Source organism: Melanotaenia boesemani, chromosome 7 (genome assembly GCF_017639745.1).
Source record: "Melanotaenia boesemani isolate fMelBoe1 chromosome 7, fMelBoe1.pri, whole genome shotgun sequence".
Classification (NCBI taxonomy): domain Eukaryota; kingdom Metazoa; phylum Chordata; class Actinopteri; order Atheriniformes; family Melanotaeniidae; genus Melanotaenia; species Melanotaenia boesemani.
Window position 1 is genome coordinate 24251467 of NC_055688.1, and position 21572 is coordinate 24273038.

At 38.3% G+C, this 21572-nt stretch overlaps 1 protein-coding gene across 2 annotated transcripts; it reads left to right on the forward strand.

Moving 5' to 3' along the window:
* Window positions 1-768: 768 nt before the first annotated feature.
* LOC121642848 (solute carrier family 43 member 3-like) lies at window positions 769-20256 on the forward strand. Of its 2 annotated transcripts, none has more exons than XM_041989855.1 (13): window positions 769-1151; window positions 8074-8370; window positions 8529-8658; window positions 11755-11801; window positions 11899-11975; window positions 13906-13998; window positions 14108-14247; window positions 16861-16976; window positions 17085-17228; window positions 18104-18211; window positions 18374-18560; window positions 18673-18796; window positions 18905-20256. In XM_041989855.1, exons 2-13 carry the CDS (start codon window positions 8184-8186, stop codon window positions 19025-19027), a joined length of 1476 nt encoding a protein of 491 aa, XP_041845789.1. In that variant the 5' UTR covers window positions 769-1151; window positions 8074-8183; the 3' UTR covers window positions 19028-20256. The 2 variants fall into 2 exon arrangements, with proteins under 2 accessions (XP_041845789.1, XP_041845790.1); XM_041989856.1 differs by lacking the exon at window positions 769-1151 and adding an exon at window positions 7134-7706.
* The last annotated feature ends 1316 nt before the right edge of the window (window positions 20257-21572 follow it).

The window sequence follows — 21572 nt, forward strand, 5'->3', positions numbered from 1 at the left end:
CATGCTGCAGCCATTACCATGTTTCACAGTGGTTATACATTCAAGGTGGTGTGCAGTGTTAGTTTTCTACCAAACATATTGTTTTGCATTTAGGCCAAAAGTAACTTTGAGCTCATCTTACCAGAGCATCTTATTTCTGTGCCCCTACACAGTAAACATGATTTCTTATGGCTTTCTTTCAACAATGGCTCTCTTCTTGCCCTTCTTCCATAAAGGCCGAATTTGTGGAGCACAAGACTAAAAGTTTTCCTGTGTACAGATCTTCCCACCAGAGTTGTGCATCTCCGCAGCTTCTCCAGAGTGACTATGAGCCTCTAGGCTGCTTCTTCGATTAGTGCCCATTTTGCCTCGTATGTCATCATAGGTGGATAGCCGTCACCGTGTCTTTGTAGGTTTGCAGTTGTACCATTGTCTTACCATATTTCAGATGGGAGATTGACCAGATCTCCACGTGACGTTTAAAGCGTGAGGTAGGCTATTTATTTATTTTATATTTATTTATTTTTATAATCTAACGGTTGCTTTAGAAATTGATAGGCTACTCCACAACTTTATCCTTGATCTGTCTGATGCGTTCTTTGGTCTTCATGATGCTTTTTGTTCACTCTCTAACAAACCAGGTGTATTTATATTGAGAGTAGATGCATACGCAGTTTCTGTTATGCTCACACTGTGGCGCCAACAGACTAACCGAGATCTTTTCACAAAGGGGCACTTTTTCCACATTGCTTTTTTTCTTTTTTTTTTGGAAAAGGGACTAGACACAGCTTCTTATATTTATCTCTGAAGTTTATTTATTTTTCTATTCATAAGTCGCCAGGTGAAAACTTATTCCATCAGTAAAGAAACTGAAATTTTTTATTTGAGAGAAAAAGACAAACTCACATATTTTATTAGTAAAGTTCAAACTGATTTGCACTCTTCTTTCTGGTTTCGAAGAGCGTTTGGACCTGGAGGAAGCAAGGCGGGAAGTCGGATGTGGGAACAGATGAGTTCTGGGTTTAAAGCGGGTGGGGGAGTGTCTGCATCCCGCCCGCCATCAGAGAGCTCCTGTGGATCTTTCCCCTCTGCTGGATCCTTTACCTACATTTACGGACAAACGGTTTTGTGGTTCTAGACAATGGGCTCGCGGTAGGAGATCGCAACATCAAGTAAGTAGCCTACCCCTCCCTTGCAACTATACGTCAGAAAGCCACAGACAGAAAACAGGATATCTGCTCTAGCCTACTCGTCTCTCTGTGCAGGATTTTATCTTATTACCCAGCTGTTAGAATGTGATGCAGAGAAGTGTGGTCTGAGTCACCACTCAGCATCAACGCAGGACGGACAGGCTCTCTGTAATAGCAAATAGACTCGAAATACCCCGACCATTGCGCTCGTGCAGCAGGTTAGATTTTGCTGCATCACTGCAGCCCTGATAGAGATATTCATACAAACTCCATTTCCATCAAAATTGAATTTCTTTTTCCTAAAATGCGTCTCAAGAACTCAAATCTGTAATTTGTTAACAGTTTTTTATATAATAAACACAAGTGAAAGGGAAACAATGTTCCAACTCCACTGCATTTAGAATAAGCTCCTGGTTTTGTCCTTCTCTAAATGGTGTGCTGTATGTTTTCAGATCAGGACTGTAGTCAGGCCAGTTAAGCAGACACACCCTGTGACACACCCTGTTGAAAGCTGTACAAAATAATTCCAATCACTGTCATTCTAAAATAACAGCTGCTGTCCCAGGTAAAGACTTAATATGTCTCCATAATTCCATTACCAGTCTGTACCAGTCATTATCATTGGTTCCCTCAGACATATAAGATATCCAATCCATGGACTCTGATGCATCCCCATACACAGACATTTGTTGTCATGTCTTTCGCTGATAACCAGCATGGTTTTCCTCACTTTTGGAACATAGCTCTTGACATCTGGTTTTCCCAGAAGCACATTAAACATGACTTCCTCTGATCACAGAGCACCTCTCCACTGTCCTTCCAGCCATCAGAGATGAGCTTGTGTCCAGATAACCTGGCAGTATTTCTACTCAGTTTAAAGTTTACACATTGTGAAACAGTTTCTGGTTGCATTTCTGGGAGAAGCAGCAAACTATTTTAAGAAAAATGGTTTTCAAAGATACTCCTGATCCCATCAGGCTAGATTGACCATAAAGGCGTAATAATTTCTCACGATTTCCATCTGAGGGCTTGAAGGTTACACGTATCCGACAATGGTTTCTGTAATTTATGTTTACTCACTGAGATGGGCTGCATGATGGTGTGGTAGTTAGCACTGTAGCCTCACAGCAAGAAGGTTGCTGGTTCGAGACCTTGGCCTATCTGTGTGGAGTTTGCATGTTCTTCCCATGTATGCATGGATTCTTTCTGGGTATTCCAGCTTCCTCCCGCCATCCAAAGATATGCATGCTAGCTTAACTGGTCACTTTAAATCCTCCCTCAGTGTGTGAGTGCTAGTGGTTTTTTGTCTGTGTTGGCCCTGTGATGGACAGGGGACATGTCCAGGCTGTACCCTGTCTCTAATTGCTAGGTCAGGCTCCAGCTTCCTGAACTGGACCAGGTGGTATAGAAAATGGATGGACCCACAGATTCCCTGAATCTCTTGGCAACATTTAGAACTGTAGATGTTAAAAGAGCACCAAGAAAGTTTCTTTTAGATGTTGTTAATGATCTTCTGATTAATTGTGACAGAAGGTGGTGAGTCATGACCCATCCTTGCTACAAAGGTTGAACCTTTGGAGAACCCAGTCCTGACACCTTTACCTGTCACAATTTAATCTGCTGATTGTAGAATCTATTTCCAATCTATTTTTATTAGTGTGTTGTTGGTTCAAAAAGGTTAAAAAATTTTTTAAATGGTTTTAAGCTGCTGTTGCGTTTCAGAAAACTCTCCGACTTTCCTGATAACGGTATTTATGTTTGCCTAAGAAACTGTTTTTGAGTCACATAAACAACAGTCAAGAATTTGTTTGCAGTATGTGGTTGTTTCTGTTTGAGCTGCCCTTGATCTGTGTCCATGTTTCCCTCAGTGATGGGGGTTAAAATCCATTGTGGAAACTATATTTCAAAGTTCATCTGAAGATAATAGAGGGCTTCAGCACTCTGAGATAGACACATCAAGTTAATAATCTCCAAAGTATTTTTTTTGTCTCACTGTTTCTTTGGTGCTTATCTGCTAATGATAAAGTTGCTTAATAAACTAAATTTGTTGGAGGTTGGACTTCTTAAAATCTGTTTTCATCTTTCAGTGCTGTGTTGACTAACCTTTGTGATATGTAGTCCATAGACTAATTGACAGGGATATTTGGGTTTAAGTTCTGGTCAGGAGCTTTTAAAACATTGACCAGAGATGTATGTTTAACCCTGCCTGATATCAGGATATTGATTTCCTCTTGTATTACTCCTCTACGTTTTACTCAGGTCAGGCAAACTAAGTTTGGTCATGTTCTGCTCCATTTAGCTAAATAATTTTCATATTAGGTTTTACTCATTACAGTTTTGCCTACAAGTGAAAACCAACCAGATAATCCACACTGGCAACAGCCAATAATATAGATAAAAAATGTACATCTTTTATAATTTTTTCTTTGTTTTTTTTAAATCTGCCACATGATATAAGTCACATGAAGCACTTCATCTTTACATTTTAACATCTGTAACATCAGCATTTTTTAAAATTTTTTTTATGGAAAGCAGAAGCCCTAGTTGTGATAAAGTCCCGTGGTTTGCTTCTATTTTGGCTTCATTTTAACTCTTACAGATGACGACATCTGGCCATTTGCTGTTCAATAAGTTGTTGATGGCAGCACTTTTCCTGTTTGCACGAATGGAAAGTTTCTTTGACTGCTGGTTGTAGATTAGCTGGAACCTTTTTTACCCTGTAAACCAAACCAAATCTTTACCCTAAAATCATGAGGTGATTATTACAAACAGACTTAAGTCCTGAGAACAAAAGTTAAAGTTGTGAAGAGGTGATGCGAGTTAGCTAAGCACAGGTACTTTAAAGAGTTAAATGTGTTAAAAGTAAATATGCATAACATGAAATTTTTCATGGTTTATAATAATGAGCAATCGGTTCTGACACATTTTAGCTGATTGCCAGTGCAGATTGTGACACAAAGCAACCAGCTGAAACTTAGAGAATCCTATAAGAAACAGTCTGCATTAAACTCTTTTTTTAAACCCCAGCTTTAAATGAACAAATAATGATAATTAGTCATTGTTAGTGTTTTGCTTTTTTCTTGTCTTTGGTGCACTTGCAGTACTCTTTGAGTCAGAAGAAATGCACAAAGAGTTGAGAAGAATAGAAAATTCAGATGATTTAGCCATTTCTTTCTACTTATTTCTGTAAACGTTCAAGTCAAGTTCTGCGTTTAGTTAAATAAATAGAAACAAGTAATATGAGCGATTATGTTTTGTGTTATAACAGTGGAGAAGCAGGGGATGCTTGTAGTGAGAAGAATCCATGAGTCCAGGAGTTTGTGACTGATCTTCTGACATTTCTATCGATACTATTGATGTTGAGTGCATTTACAAAAGAGAACTTTTGGTACTGGTTGTCTCAGGACTCAGTGTATTGGTCTGCTCAACTAGATGTTCTGAGGTAGATTTGTACCTCAATCTGAGCATGGTCAGGACTTCTTGTCCTTGTTAGACCAAACTTGAACACAAACAAAACTGTCGTAAGAATCGTGGTCGTGAGGATCCATATGCAGGCAGATGAGGCAGACCGGTGCAGTTAAAAGGTTTTAGTAAATAAAACTAAACTGACAAAAAACAAAAGACTATGGTGGCAAAACCGTGGACATGGCATGAACAGGCTAAACTGACAGCACTAGCAGAAAGCCGAGGTCAAAAAATAAACTAGCAAAAACACAGAACATGACCCTAAATACAAGAAACCAAGATCGAACCAAAATCATGGCAAAAACCAAACACACAAAGCCAGTACAGAAACCAAGAAAACACACAAAACAAAAGATTGATTGTTGACTTCAGGAGGAACGTGCGTAAACAAAGCACTGTCTACATCCTGGGAAAAGAGATGGAGGTGGTGGAGGAATACAAGTACCATAGAATTCACCTGGAAAACAGACTGGACTAGCAACGCAACACAGAAGCAGCAACAAGAAGGGACAAAGTAATCATTCAGTGTCTGTACCAAAATGTTGCAGATCTTCTGTTAGTCTGTTGTGGAAAGTTCAGTCAGCTTTGCAGCATCTTCTGGAGCAGCAGCACCAGAACCAGAGACTAACAAACTGATCAAAAACAGCTGGGTCTGTGTTGGGGATAACCTAAAACAGCTGGAGCTGATTGTCCAGGAAAGAATGCTGCACAAGCTGCTGATAATGATGTACGAGTCTTCACATCCTCCACACAACACAGTGAAGAAACAACAGTGTGTTCAGTGTGAGGCTTCGTCAAGTCCAATGCAAGACAGAAAGGTACTGGAGATCATTCCTGCCAGCAGCCATCACCCTCTGGAACAAAAAATCTTCTTCCAATTATTATTTTTCCTTTTTTTATGTAATTAAAAGTAAAGTACTTTAAAAAATCATTATTTTATTTTATAAGATATACAGTCAAGAAATAGTCCTTATTGGACTGATTTCAGTCACAAATAAAACCATTTCTGGTTTTTATCACCCATAGTGGTTCTGGTTTACGGTTATAGAGTAGTCATGTGACCTCTCTTTGCTCATCTTTTGGTGTGTCTCAAGGCTACACATGCACTCTGATGGATGTGTATGGGTGTGATTCCAGTGTCAACACTACATGGTTTTAGGAAGTGAGTCCAAGCTTGTTGGCATGCCAGGGAAGTTGTGTCTTGTGATGAGATGATCATAGGGGTTAACCCTGCACTCTGGTTGTGTGAGTGGTACATCAGTCATTAGCATATGTTCCCTCAACTACACACAACCTCCTTTTCAACTTTCACAATCCAACTGACACAAAAATACCACACCAATGTGAATGAGTATGAAGTCTTATGCAAAGCACCCGAGCCTGCTCATGAAGGTTAGATAACTCTGTCCTGATTTACCATAGCAACAGTGACTTAGCAACTAAATGCAAATTTTTTTATTGTCATGCTGAAACAAGCAGCAGGCTTGTTTTTTTTAATTCTTTTTCTAGTGTTTTGCCTCCATCATAGAAAAGTAGATCAAACTAAAGAAAATGGAATAACTAATCCATCTCTATAGTTTCATTAAATCTGAGTTGTCTAACCTAAATTCGAAGATATTCTTTTATTTCTGTACACGTGTGTTAATTTAGTTATACAAAGATTTTTAAAAATGTTTCTTTAATAGTATCATTGTGGATAATTTTCCACCGGTACTGTGAATCACCATCAAATTTGGAGAATTTTGCTGACTCTAAGCAGTTTGTATATCTTTGACCCTGAAATGACAAGGCTGCTACTGTCTTCTGTCACATTATCATTATTATTTCTTAATAGAGTTTGGAATCACAACCAGGTAAGAGTTGATGAGAAAATAACCAAAACTAAATGACAACAGAGAAACAAAAACAGAGAGATTTGTTATTCCTATCAAATTCGGTGGGCACAACGGCTCCAGGAAGAGAAATGTGTTGGATCTAGTTTTCTCAACAGGTGACTGTTTTGCAAATAAAGGATGCATCTATCTTATACTTTTTTTTAAAGCATATTTAAAAAGTTTTTTTTTTTTATCTTAGATTCCTTTTTTCAAACAATGCTGCACCCAAAATTGCTTTTAAAGATGCTTCTTGGTCTTTTCGGCTTTTTAGTTTTGAAGCTCTTAGACGTTTTCTTTACAGAGGAAACCACCGAATAATCATCCATCCTTTTTTTCTTAGGATCAATCAGTCTTTTGGTTTTGATAAACTGATCAAATTTAATTTCAGAGTTTATTATCTAACTATAACTTGATTAGATCTTTGGTAAGCTAGTAAGATAGTTTAACAAATGTTATTTCAATGTCTAAACATTTACAGAAATACCTATCATACAATAAACTCAAACAAAACTGAGAAACTACTTTTTTCAACTACTTTAATATTAATATAATTTTAGCAACTAAATATTTCCAGGATTAACTTTTTTATACAGACACACCATGAATTCAAATAAAACCGAAACATTGCTTTTTTTTTTTTTAACTTTCTTTGAATCTTCTTTTCATCTGTCTGTTAAGCTGTGGTTTACTTCCCTGAGCACAGCGGCTAATCGTAAGTTCTTTCTCTAGTAAGGCCAGAAGAACTGAGGGGAGTTATGAGTTACTGCAGCATCTTTAAGATATAAGCCCCGTCTGCACTCCTTTATTCAAATGGACCCAGCTGTAACACAGAGGGCTGGTCTCCATGCAGCGCTCACTGAGGTATTTTCTGTTGAATCACATGACCTCTTGGCTAAACCAACTTGGCCAGACTCCACAGCATCCACATCTGGAGCATGTCTTATAGCTTCTGGGGCTCTGCTGTTTGGCGTCCTGGGAATGCAGCAGTGTTTATTCTTTGTAGCCACTAGTACCACAAGGGCAAGGGTTTTCTCTGCTGCAGGGCTGATAGTATTTGAGAAAGAGAAAAACATCAGGGAGGAAATGGTGGGAGGGAACTGAGGAAGACGAAGAAGGAACTGGTCTATAAAATGAAAGGCAGCTGGACCAGAGTGAAGTGTTTGTGAGAGTATTTGGCAAGACCATCAGAGCCTGAGCTGTGAGTGCGACATAGAAATAAGCAACTTAGTATCGTAATTTAACGAGAGTACACTTTGTTTTTGCAGGATAGAAAAGTTTCTTCAACCCATATATGGGTGTGTCGCTTGTTTTCTTCTATTGTTGAAATGGGAGTGTATGCGACATCCATCTCTTTTTGAAGGGTTTCATGTTCTTTAATGGATATTGCGTGCACAGATATTTCCATTTATAGTTAATGCAGCTTAAAGAAGTCCCATGTGATGTGTCATACAGGAGTGGTTCTTTTTGGTTAAAACGAGTAAAGCTCTATGAACTTACTTTTCAGGATTAAAAACATCAAGAAACATTTTTATTTACTTGTGTTCTTTTCTCTTTCCTTTGGGCAGGTGCAGAGACCAAAGCCACTGCTTGTGTGAATTAGTGTGTGTGTAGACCCATGCAGGTGACAACAGAGTTTGTCAGTTTTCTGATTGTGAACATCAGTGTGTGAGAGACCATGTCGCAGTCTGAGAAAAAGCTGTCGGTGAAACGCTGCTTCACCTTTGCGACGGGCCTGGTGGAGTGTCTGTGTTTTGCTGGAGCTGTGTTTGGATGGGCTTCTCTTGTTTTTGTCCTCAAGGAGGAAGGCTACTTCACTTCTCTGTGTGTCAATGCCACAGGAGTCAATGGTACACAGACATTAGGTGAGTTTTGACCCCTTATTACTTTGAATTCTGAATTTCTTTTTTTTAAGCATCTTTTATAGTTTATGAACTTTACTGTTATCTGTTCATCTACATCTTTGCTCCTACTTTCTCTTTGCTTACTTTGTCTTCATATTTATTTGTTTGTGTGTATGCAGATTGCAGTGCACAGGATGAACAGTTCTCACTTGTTTTCACCATCGCCTCCTTCATGAATAACTTCCTCACGCTGCCCAATGGTTTCCTCTTTGATCACTTTGGTACAACAGTGACTCGGCTCTTTGGAATGTAAGTGCAACACATTAATCAAATACATATGATAGTATAATAGTCAAAGGTTTTAGCAGTCAAAACTACAGTAAGTATGATGGATAGAAGAAAATTATTGCATGGCCACAAGAAGAAAGAGAAATGATGAAGTTGAGACTGCATTTTCTTTTTTAATGGTCATGACTTTTAAAATGAGATCAAACAGTTTAGGTATGAGTTGGCTGTTTGTTTTATCAGTGCAGATAATACCAATCATGTTTTTATGAACCTATAACAAATATATTCCTGAGTGGATATTAATATGTGGACACTGGCCAGGTCATTGCTTAAATGATATATATATATATATATATATATATATATATATATATATATATATATATATATATAGTTTGTATAGAATTGTTGTAGTGCAGAATAAATCCACCAGGGGCAGAAGACATTTATCAGATTGTGACCAACAGGATTTTGAGCAAGTTTTTTTTTTTTTACCATATATTGATGCAATAGGTCTCAGAAAAGGTATGTATGAAATATGTTACATTAGACGTTAAACACAAAGAAGTCCAAATTCAGAAACAATGTCAGAAAAATTTTAGGTTAAAGGTCCATATTATACATATTTTCAACAATTTCATATGGGTGTTATAGGTCCAACAACTTTGTTTTGAAAGTGTATTATCCCAAATTCAGCCTTGGTCCTAAATTTCAATTCAATTCATTTTAAGGAATTAACCCCGGTTCTCTGAAACATAAGCAAGCTATCTCACTATGGGATACGCCAGTGAAATACCAAAACGAATGTTAGAAGACTAACAGTAAATATCTCTGGGAATCAGTTATTTCTGCACATAAATCAGGGAAGGGTTATGAAGTCATTTCCAAATAATTTGGAATAATTTCACAATGAGAACGATTAGTCACAAAAGGAAAATATTCAAGGCAGTAATCAATCTTCTCAAGGGTGAACATCCCAGCAAGTTAACCCGAGTATCAGACTGTGTAATGCTCAGAGAAACTGAAAAAAAAACAAGAACTACATCAGAATCTTAAGACCATAGTTAGTATGTTAAAATGTTAAAAACAGTACAATTAGAAAACTACTGAACTTGTATGGATTGTTTTGATAGGTTGCCAGGTCAAAACCTAATCTCTATAAAGAAAAACATGGCAGCATAGCTCAGCTGTTCAAAATCTAATTTGAACATACCTTGCAGCCATAAGATTTTGACTTTATTATCGTGCTTTACAACCAGCCATGATTTTCCCATGAATGTCATTCGGGGGCTTCTTTAAAAAAACACCAGTGTTGGGTGTGATAATGAAAATGAGTAAAGGATTACAAGAAAATGTTGTTCATTAGTATGATTATTGAGCAACAATTGCAAGGTGCAAGTGCTAGTTTTACATAGTGGATGTGGGTGCATGTATGCAATGACCAGTGATGTTAAAACCAAATGACGCTATTGAATTTTTCTTAAAGGAAAGTTAAATCTCATCTCCTTATTCCTCATATCCTGTCCACAACTTATTGTGTACAAGTATTTAATGTGGACCTACTTAATGTGAATACTTAGAAGCTCTATGGTCTGTGTGCCTTTAAATATAATTTAATAATTTGAAAGAAGGTCTTCAAAAATAAGTACTTTTGTCTTGTGAGAGTTTCAGATATGACTGAAACTCTCATAGGAGAATGTTGCCTTCAAGGTTTTTTATTTAGTCAAAAACATGTTTCTGTCAGAGATCCTCCAAAAGTCTTTCTGCTATACAAGTATTTAGATAAAGACCATAAGAAGGAAGGTCAGGTAGTATATCATACAGATAATGACTAAAATAGGCTAAATAGGTGTGTTAATGGAGAGGAATGCATGCAGTAGAAAGCCTGTTTAAAAAATCTGCAGGCATTTCCTAATTTGCATAAAAATCATTACAAAAACAAGAGCAAACATGTCTCAAGAACAAAGTTATACTAAATTTAAGGCTGTGTGCGTTATTTGGCGGCATCATGATTGGTACATGGCTTTCTTATTTACACCTGAGTTCATTTTGAAAATTTAACTGAAAGTGTACTTTATACATCTTATTCACTTCATGTTTTTTGCATAAAAATCAGCAGGTTACTATAGAAATTTTTTCTACAGCTTTACATAGCTTTCTGCCTTGCGTTCTTTTGCATGATTGCGCCTGTTTGCTAGCAACGGCTAAGCTAATGCCAACACTCCCTATTATTGTGCGTCTCTGGTAACTTCCTCGGAGAGGTTCTCAAACTTTAATTAGCAGCTGTTTTCTTAAAGGGTAGAGTCAGAGGTAGCAAAGGAAACTATTGTTTGGGTTTCTATTCATGTCATATATGTATACAACTTATTCTCCTGTGAGGGGACAAAAGTAGCTAGCAGTGTGAGAAAGGAAGAAACACATGAGGAATGAAAGATCTCTAAAGAAGGTGCCTACCACTGTCTGACACTATGTTTTAAGAAAAAGGAGAAGAAACAAAAACAAGGAAAGTTTAATAAAGTGTTCAGTTCCTTAAAAGCGTTAAACCAAATGGATAAAAAGAGAATTGTTAAGTGAAAGTTCATCACCATTAATCGCCAGTGGATGAAGGAATGTGAGGAGGACATGTTTATTTTATTAATTCCTGCTGCACATTTACACACACTGACTAAATTCTGACACCACCTCCTAATAAATTATACACGTAAGAAAAACAGCGCATACCTGCTGAGGTTGCCCCAGATATTTCTTAATCCAGTGAACTAGCACTAAGTACACCCATATGTTTCCACTAAAAAAGGATAGATAGAGAAGGGAAGGGATAGGGAAGGGAAGGGAAGGGAAAATAAAGATTCAAGGAATGCAAATAATTGCAAAAGAGGATTCAATTAAAAATGAGGATGAACTGTGCTTTGTACAGGTCAAGTAAAGGAAATTAAAGCTGGCTGAAAGTGTGTGGGAACGAGTGTTGGCTGTGACATCAAATGTGTCAAATGCCCCATTTTCCATTTTTAAGTTCAGCCAAGATGTTTTTCATCCATGTTGTAAGTTAAGATGTTTTTTTATGGTGTCATGTCACCCCCCTTAAGCACTACTGAATGAAACATTTCTGTCTCCCAGATTTCTTTATACCATAGGTACCTTGATGGTGGCTTTCTCCACATCAGGTAAACAACATTAGTCTGTATCTTTTTCTAAGATAAGGAACAGAGATGGTGTTTTTCTGTTCCATCTCTTTCTTATTTCTTTCTCTTTTGCCATCAGCTCTGGCATACCTGCTCTTCCCAGCTCTCTCCCTCCTGGCTGTGGGTGGCATCTTACTCCTGATGACAAACATGCAGGTACTGAAGATTATTGTCAGATTTAATTAATCTTCTATTACATAATTCTGTAAAAACTGTCAATCGCAACTTTCACGATTCTAGTTTTTTTTTTATTTTTGTCCAGTTAAGTGTCAAAACCACATGTGCACTATGTATCAAACTTCAGGTCCAAGTAGAACTGGACCTGACATTATTTGACTTCTAAAAAATAAATAAATAAATTCTAAATGATTGTTCATTGTTTAAATTTCAGCGCCGACTGAATATTTCCAGATCTTTTTGGGGTTTTCAGCATTTTATTTTACTCATAAAATTAGAATAAAATAACAGCACATAATTCTCCACAGTGATCAAACAAAAGTTGGAACATTTACTGAGTTTATTTGAATAAAAGAATAATAAAAAAAACATCTACATAAAGAAAGTATTCAGACAGTTTGTTATCACATTTAAACTCTATTGGATCCTACATTTGTCAGTCGGTCTTAAGAGGCTCCACAACTCAGTTTCATCACTGATTTAATTGGACATGCTGTAGATAAGGGGACACTTATCTGTGACAGTCTGGATATCCATTTTCTCTGTGGGATGTGGGGTTTTAAAAGAAACATCTAGATTGTAGAATAATAAAATGACTGACTGTTAATTTCAGTGAAAGTCCTGGTGTACATCTTATGTACAAAGTAAGGCAAATTTTGTAAAAGCAGTTATGTTTATTAGTCAACTTTAATTTTATTTAGGATTATTCTGTCTGCCTTTAACCACTGTGCAGGAGAGAACTGAGATACTTCACTGACAGTAGGAAAAATAATAGCTTTAAGTACAATTAGATGTATCTTTGTCCATTCAGTACTTTTTGGCTAATTAACTTTGTATTGTTGTCACATCTGTTTTTATACCTTCTTCAAACATGTGAACAGTCCCAACAGACAAACATGATTACCCATGTAAGCTGTTGATTAAATGATGTTGTATATGCAAATGCTGCTTTATGAGCATTATGTAGTTGTATTTATGTAGAAAAAAATATAGAATCCTCTTCCCTCACCAATCCTCCCATCTCCTGTTCATCTCAAGCTCGGGTCCTCTACCAGAGGCCTGGAAACTTGAGGGTCCTACGCAGTATCTTAGCTGTTCCTAGGACTGCACTCTTCTGGATGGAGATGTCGGATTTTTCTCCAGGTATCTGTTGGAACCACTTCTCCAGTTTGGGGGACAAAGCCCCCAGTAATCCAATAACCACTGGCACTACTGTTGCTTTCACCTTACAGGCTTTTTCCAGTTCGTTCTTGAGTCCTTGGTATTTCTCCAGTCATGTTTCTTTTTCTTGGTAGTGCCATCGTTCAGGATGGCTACGTTGATCACAACAGCTTTCCTCTGCTGCTTATCCATGATCACTATATGTGGTTGTTTAGCCACCACCATTTTATTGGTTGTATCTGGAAGTCCCACAGGATCTTAGCTCTGTCATTCTCCACCACCATGGGAGGTGTTTTCCATTGTGACCTAGGGGTCTCCATTCTAATATAAACACACACACATGTAAGTAAGCACTCTCTGAATAAAACACGGGTAAATTTGTGAAAGTCCCAATGTGCAAATGATGATGAATGAACAACTGAGATTTCAATGCTGTTGTTGATCGGGCAGTGTTGTGTTAAAAGCTTTTTTTGTGGAAATGGCAGGGTTCATTATATGTGTTATCTCAGTGTTCTCCCAATAAAACAACTTCTGTGTACACCCTTGGTATGCTTTTTCCGGCTGCCTCATTTTAATTAGATCAAACTCATGATCTTGTGAGGAGAGAACACAAATCCCCCGAGGAAAAAAACATTTAATAAATGTTAGTGGTTTAAAGCCTTAAACCACATCCTGTAATTCATTTCTACAAGATCCACTCCCTGCATGGACACTTGCATTTAACATTTGACTGTTTTCTCTCCTGAAGGTTGGAAACCTGTTTGGCTCACATCGCTCCACCATCATCACTCTGTACAACGGGGCCTTTGACTCGTCATCTTCTCTCTTCCTCGTTATCAAGGTGACCAACACTCATATGCATCTCTTCACATTGGCATGACAAAACAAACTGATATCATTGTCTGTAGTAGCTACTCGTGATCTCAACCACATCTCATTTTCCTCTGTAGTTGTTACACGAGTCTGCTGTTTCTCTTCGGGCGTCTTTCCTTTTTCTGTCCGCCTGCAGTGTGATACATGTCCTCAGAACTTTCTTCCTGCTGCCCCGAAAATTCATCCCCTACCCGCTGCCTGACTCCTACACATACGGGTACGAACAGACTGTACAGACACTTACTGATACATTAAGTATACTAACTATGAGAAGCACAGTGGAATATAAGATTACAGCAGGGATTCTTTTTACACATTGCCTCTACATTTTGGTTAAATCTTTGTTAAATAATGACATGATTTAATAATGGTGTTTTGAACTTGAGGTTCTAGTTACCTAAATGTTATTACTGGGAAGGACTAAGTAGATTTTTAATCTTGATATCTTGATAAAGAGGTTGTACTTTTTTTTAAATCATACTTGTTGACAAAGTAACCCTGATGAAAACTGGTGAATGTACTCTACAGTATATTTTAAAAAACCGTGTATTTATATTACAAATGTGTACAAAGCACAAGAAAAACTGGTTTTGAGAGATCACTCTTGTAGTGTTGTTCTAAAGTCTCTTTGCCAATTTTTATAACTAAATGGTCTTAAATTAACTTAAATCATTTTTTACATTCCTTTGTATATAATAGAATTTACACTGCTCAAAAAATCAAAGGAACACATTATCATTACGAAATAACTCAAAGTCAGTCATACTTCTGAGATATCAGTCTGTCTAGTAAGGAAGTAATACTAAGTGTGAATAAGTTTCAGCTGCTGTTGAACAACAGACAACGAGTTGCAATGAGAGGCGATTAGCGAATCAACACTTATAAAGGTCCTGCGTGTGGTGGCCACAGACCATTTCCCTGTTTTGGTCACGTTTGCACCACTTGTTCTACTAGAGGAACATGAGTCAGCGTCTGCGAACCACAAAGAATTTAGTTGCTGAGGAAGTTGAACTATTTTAATGTTTCTGTTTTATGCCTTTTTTTTTTTACTGTTCATTTATTAAAAGTCTTAACTTTTTCTTTTATCTCTTGGATTTTGAACTCTGTTAAGGACAGGAACAGCCTGAACAACGTTGTAAGGATCTGTTCAAAGATAACTGGAGTCAAACAGAGAGAAGTGCGTTCAATCTGGCAGTTTCAGGTTAAAAAGAAAGCCATCACAATCATCAGGCAACTCCATTATATTATGACTGACAAGTTTGTGATAATACCTTCTAGTCACCACAACCTTGCCCCTTGAGTAAAACAAATCATTTCAAATCATCATCAAGCTATTGCTTTCTGACAGCAGTCGTTTTAATTAACTGGGATTTTAGCCAGGGCTTTTTTTTTTTTTTCTTTTTTTTTTTTTTTTAAACATATTCTAGTCTTATTATTGTTTACCTGTTTGAACTGCTGGAGCTGACCTAGACCAGTGTTTGTTTCGCGACTGATTGTTGATATGTGATGTAGATGTTAGTAATATAAAATTTATTGCCCTATTTGGATCAGCAAAGTTGTCTTGAGTCTTTTGAAGTTGCTCAGGTAGTGCAGCTCATCCAGGATGGCATATCAATGTGCACTGTGGCAAAAAGGTTTGCTGTGTCTCCCAGCACAGTGTTGACCAGCACAGAGGAACTACCAAGAGACAGGCCAGTATACAAGGAGACGTTAAAGGGGCTGTAGGATGAGAACTCCTTTGTATAAGGAGAAACTGGTGGAGCACTGATAAAGCCCTACAAAATTACCTCCACCAGGCCACTAATGTGCATTTCTGCTCAAACCTTCAGAAACAGACTTCATAAGGGTGGTATCACAGCCCGATGTCCAAAAATGGGGCCTGTGCTCACAGCCCAACACCATGAAGACTGATTGGCATTTGCCTGAAAACACCAGGATTGGCAGATTCGCCACTGGCACCCTGTGGTCTCAACGGATGAGAGCAGGTTTACACTGAGCACCTGTGACTGACGTGAGAGAACTTCTGGCCTGCAACATATTCCAGCATGACCGGTTTGGCAGTGGGGCAGTGAAGGTCTTGGGGAGGCATATCCTTGGAGAGCTGTGCAGGCCTCCATGTGCTAATCACAGGTACCCTGAATGCCAGTAGGTACCGGGATGAGATTCTCAGACCATATGGTGTGTTGCGGTGGGACCTGGGTTCCTTCTGATGCAGGACAATGCTAAACCTCATGTGGCTAGAGTGTGTCAGCAGGTCCTGCATGACGAAGGCTTGGATGCCCGTTTCCCCACAACATGAATCCAACTGAGCACCCCTTGGACATAATGTCTCGTTCCATCCACCGCCGCCACATCGCATCACAGACTGTCGAGGGGTTGACTGATGCCCTAATCGAGGTCTAGGAGGACATCTCTCAGGACAACATCCGTGGTCTTATTAGGAGCATGCCCAGATGTTTTGGGGTGTGCATACAAGCACATGGGGCCACACACACTGCTGAACCTCATGTAGAATTTTCTTAAGGAATTTCCACAGAAGTTGGGTCAGCCTGTGATCTGTTTTTCCACTTTTATTTTGAGTATGATTCTGAATCCAGACCTCTGGGTTAAGGATTTTGATTACCATTGATCACTCCTATGTTATTCTGTTCTCAACACATTCCACTATGTATTGAATAAGGATTTTCAACGGGAATATTTCATTCATCAAGATGTAAGATGTACTGACTAACTGTTCCCTTTATTTTTTTAACAGTGTAAGTATAATGTTTGATATATAAAATTTAAGTGCTTCCTCATGTTGAGGCTGATCCCACTCTGACCCCTGCAGGATAACTTGCAGTAAGTCAAGCTCTCTGAGCACAGAGGAGAAAGCAAATGGTCACGTACAATCAACAGCAGAGGAAACGGAAACACCGCTCACCAAGGATGCCCCTGTGAAGCAAGGTTTTAATATAAAACTTATTATAAGATCTAAAAAGACCAAGTAATCCTTTCTCTAATTCCTCCCCCGGTTTTGTCTCCTGTGTGTCCCTGCAACCTCCTCTACTCTAGAGAAGAGTTTCCGTGAGTGTTTGCTGTCCCGGTTCTTTGTATGGCACCTGCTGTGGTTGTCAGTGATGCAGCTCAGACATTACCTGTTCATCGGCACTCTTAACCCCATGCTGCAGAGGCTGACAGCTGGAGAGTCCTCACTGGGTAATCACATACAAACACTCCATCTCTGAGAAAATAAAAAGCAAATTAATGACAATCATCATAAGATGCTGCCTGATATGCTGAACTCCACCATCATCAGTTACAACTGTAGAATCATTTTTCACTACATTGAAATCCTAATGTATAGGAGATGGTGTAAATTTCACAGGTGACAAAAAATATGGAGTATTTGTACTGTGCATCTCTCACTAATGATAAATAAAGATTACAGCTGCAGAGAGTCTAAGCTGTGCAAGGACTAATGTATAAAAAGATGTTATATTTAATCTATGGACTGTACAGGAAAAAGTGAACATACTCCTTATAGGTTAGAGAACATGATGACTCAAAGAGAGCAAGAACAATCATGAATAAAATTGCGTGTTCATTTTTGTCATCTCTCCTGTTTGAATAAGAGGAATACAACAGTCTAAAGCAGGACCTGAGCATGTTTTGAGCAACATTCTTGGTCCAAAAAAATGTCAGTAAATGTTACTTGAATGCTTAAACATATACATGTTTGATTTTTGATAGGGAAGTCGTGCTTTAAAAGGCAAAAGGTAAATTGACCCATCATGAAAAAAGCAGATTAGTGCTGTTAAAATATATAGATTATTTTGTTTTTGGACATTGGATGCTACTGTGCATAATTTACTGTCAGTTAATTTACACTGCAAATAGAAATGCTAACTCATTGAGTCATTTCAGTCTTGTGATTTTTTCTTAAACACTCCTCCAACAAATGAGAAACAGATAAACTCGCTCCTTTTACAATGCATTTTTGTGATCAGCTATGTCACATTGTGGAAAACATCTCAAACAGCTGTTGCACATATATCAATAAATAATATCTTATATTGTTTATGTCCCTGCAGTGAGTCAGTACACCAATGCCTTCGCTATCACCCAGCTGTGTGGCGTGCTCTGTGCTCCCTGGAATGGTGTCATTATGGACAGATACAAAGGCAAACCTCGCACTTCAGGTATCCCATCAAAATAAGTATAAATCTATCAGGAAGTTTAAAAAAAAGAGAAAAAACATTTGAGCAGACTATTTCAAATATGAAGAAGAAAACAGAAAAATCTTTTACTTTCCCTTTCTTCATGCGTTTTATTCATGTGTGTTTATGTATTTATATTTATAGGAGAGACCGAACAGGAGGTGGACTTGCGAGCCTCAGTGCTTTCTCTCTTCTTGACAGCGCTGCAATGCTTGTTGTTTTCCATATGCGCTTCCACCCCTTTTCTGCCTCTTCAGTACCTCACCTTCATCCTGCAGGTGCTCAACCGCTCTTTCCTTTATGGCGGCAACGCAGCCTTCATCAGTGTAGCGTGCGTATCAACCATATACACATACTCTGTGTAGAAATGCAGTAATAATATATGCATGAAGTGAAAGTTGGAGGTATTGGTGTGAAATCAAAGGTTATTGATTTGTGTTTAGATTTCCATCCTGCCACTTTGGGAAGCTGTACGGTCTGGTCATGGCTCTGTCTGCGGTATTTTCCCTGCTGCAGTATCCCTGCTTTTCTCTGGTGAAAGGATCTTTGGATGGAGATCCTTTATATGTGAGAACATGTTATATTCCTTACCTCCTTTTGTCCTTCCTCTCCATTTATCACCTCTTCATCTCTTTATTGAATTTTTCTCTCGCGGCTTCCTTCATGTGTCTGCAGGTGAACATCGGCTTGACGCTGCTCAGCCTGCTGGCCTTCATCCATCCCCTCTCTGTCTACCTGCACTGTCGACGTGTTGCCTCCCAGCAAGCCAGGAATCAAGATGTCACTGCCACATCTTAAAGCCTGTTAAATGACAGCTCTTAAAACTCTTAAAAACAGTTACCTGCACAGTTTGTGCAGCCAAGACTGAGTATATTTTGTTCTCTGGCCTCTGTGCTTCAGCATGTTGAGTTGGGAATAAGAAAAAAAAAAGATTAGATTCATGAAACTCATTTACATGGCCGCCTCACCTTGTCTGGGTTTTTGATGCAAATTACAATTTAACAACTATTATCACAAGAAATTCCTCACATAAAAACAAATAGAAATCCCAAAATGTTGGTCTGTACATAAATTGTTACTTTTGCCATTTTCATAAATGAATGTGAAGGACAGAGCCCAAAGAAGCAAAAGAAGCGATCATGTCAGAATACTTAACAAAAAAATTTACAGTCTCCAACATTACCTCCTGTGAGTTTACCCCCAAATAGTCCATTTTTTTAAGACCTGATGGATGAACAGATTGCTTTGCTCTATATTTCCATTTTTGTGGTTAGTCTGACATTGAGCTGGTCCCTCAAGCATCAGGGACCAGAACTTTGTAGCACCTGATTAGATGTTAATGTTTTTTTTTACAAACCATGACTTTTTAAATATTATTTCTTATGTTTACTGCACAAAGTTTCCATAACTTCTTGTGCTTTACTGTTTTGTTTTTAACTGAACCAGTACATTTTTATTATTAGCCATCCATTTTTATGACATTATGGGGCCTAAAGCTGAAAAATTTCACAAATCAGCTGCATATCAATAGAGATCTCTTGGACTTATAAAAATATTTTTTTACAAAAAAATGAGTAAAAGGACCAATACTGTTCAAATTGCATAAGGGACCTTCAGGATAAGACTTTCATGTTTAAACTGAAATACATTACCAGAAAAATGTTTGACTGGTAATGTAATTTACTTGAAAATCAGCTGTTAACTTACAACTTTGCTATCTGCTGGCTTCACAGTGGATCTGTTAGTTATGCACGTCACCACTGTGACAAACATGAAGTTGTCTAGAACAGGGATTCTCAATTCGGTCCCACGAAAGCTGGGTCATTGTGCAGATCCATTTAATTTGAGCCAGGTGTGTTGGAGCAGAGTAACATTGAAAACCTGCAGGACAGTAGGCCTCGTAGAACCGAATTGAGTAGCCCTGGTTTAGGATGTGAAGTCTCAGATTTTCAGTGTTTTTGGAGTCATAAAGGATTTATTTTAAAAACTGTGCCATGACCTTAAGGATATTAAAAGGGAAATCTTTACCAGTGAGTTCAGACTGACTTTTTCTGAAATGATGAGAATACTTACATGTAAATATTGATATAAACTTCACTGTGCCTCATAAAATATACCTGCTTTGTGTAAATGGAATTAATGTCCAACTTTACAGCTGTCAAATTGTCACCATTATATACTCCGACAACTGCCTCCAGGTGGTAAAAGTGCAGCTGGAATTTATGAAACATGCTGCTTGTGTTTTTTGTAAATATGAAATTCTGTTTGGAATACGGAATAGTAGTTTTGATTTGAGTACTTTTGACTGATTAGTGTTTTTCATAACTCACAAGTTCGACAGTTAGAATCAAACTGCAATAAAACCTGCTCATCTCATTTCAGCAAACATGCCCTCAGCGAATGATCACATCTGGACAGGTTTCTGTTCATGTGACCTACGTGAGCTAATCAGTATAGCTGCAGAAGTCTCAGTCTGTAGATGGCATAAGGGTATTGCAAAGTAGTTTCCAAGGCCTCTGTTGATAATCTCTGAAATCAGCATTTCACCTGCTGCACAAGACTGTTGTATCAACACAGTGGGAGCAAATGCCAGGAGATGTTTTGATGCAAATATAGCCCCCAGCTATGTGCAGATACAAAGCCATGGCTGAGTGCCACTTCCTTATTTAAGATCAGAAGTGGCAAGAAATTGAAATTAGTCGTTCTGATGCCTCCTACCAATCAAAGTCAGCTTTTTGTTTAAGTACAGGTGCAGATGTCAAGTATTTTAAATCAGGAAAGTGAGTCATAGTTTTAATGGAAGGGCCAGGGATGGGGAAGGAGATAAAGGGAATCACCACTTGGTGTAGAATCTGAGGGGGAGAAACAATTACACTTTTAAAATTGAAGTTATTTGCACTTTCCTTTTCTGCTACATACCCTTGGTACATGTTATAGAGTACCCTGTTGGGCACCCGGGACGAACTTCTGCTGATCAGAACCATGGCCGTCAGTAATATACTCCTTCAAGTAGTGGATGGCATGAGAAGGTGCAGTAGGATCCAAGAGGGTACAAGCCATACAAAAGCATCCTGTCAAACCTGCCAGTAGATACAGGGCAGAAGTCACCCAGTTGAATACCTGACACAAGGACAGTGGCTAACCCTGTCCAGATCCTGCGAGGTCAGCTGGACAACCAAAATCCTCGGTCTGTTGCCGGTAGTTCCCTAGTTTAATAGCCCACTGTGTTTCTGGAGGGAAAAGGTTTGGAATTAGACTTTCCACAGTAAACAACCTGATTTACGTCCAGGCATTTTCGATGGATCATGGCAGGCAAATTCATGCTACTTCCCAGTAAGCCTTG

What these genes read in the sequence shown, in the direction of transcription:
- LOC121642848 (XM_041989855.1), top strand. Translation starts at nt 8,184, where the DNA reads ATGTCGCAGTCTGAGAAAAAGCTGTCGGTGAAACGCTGCTTCACCTTT. An exon ending in GTGACTCGGCTCTTTGGAAT is followed by an intron (nt 8,659 to 11,754) that starts GTAAGTGCAACA and finishes TCTGTCTCCCAG; the next exon opens with ATTTCTTTATACCATAGGTA. An exon ending in TGGATGGAGATCCTTTATAT is followed by an intron (nt 18,797 to 18,904) that starts GTGAGAACATGT and finishes ATGTGTCTGCAG; the next exon opens with GTGAACATCGGCTTGACGCT.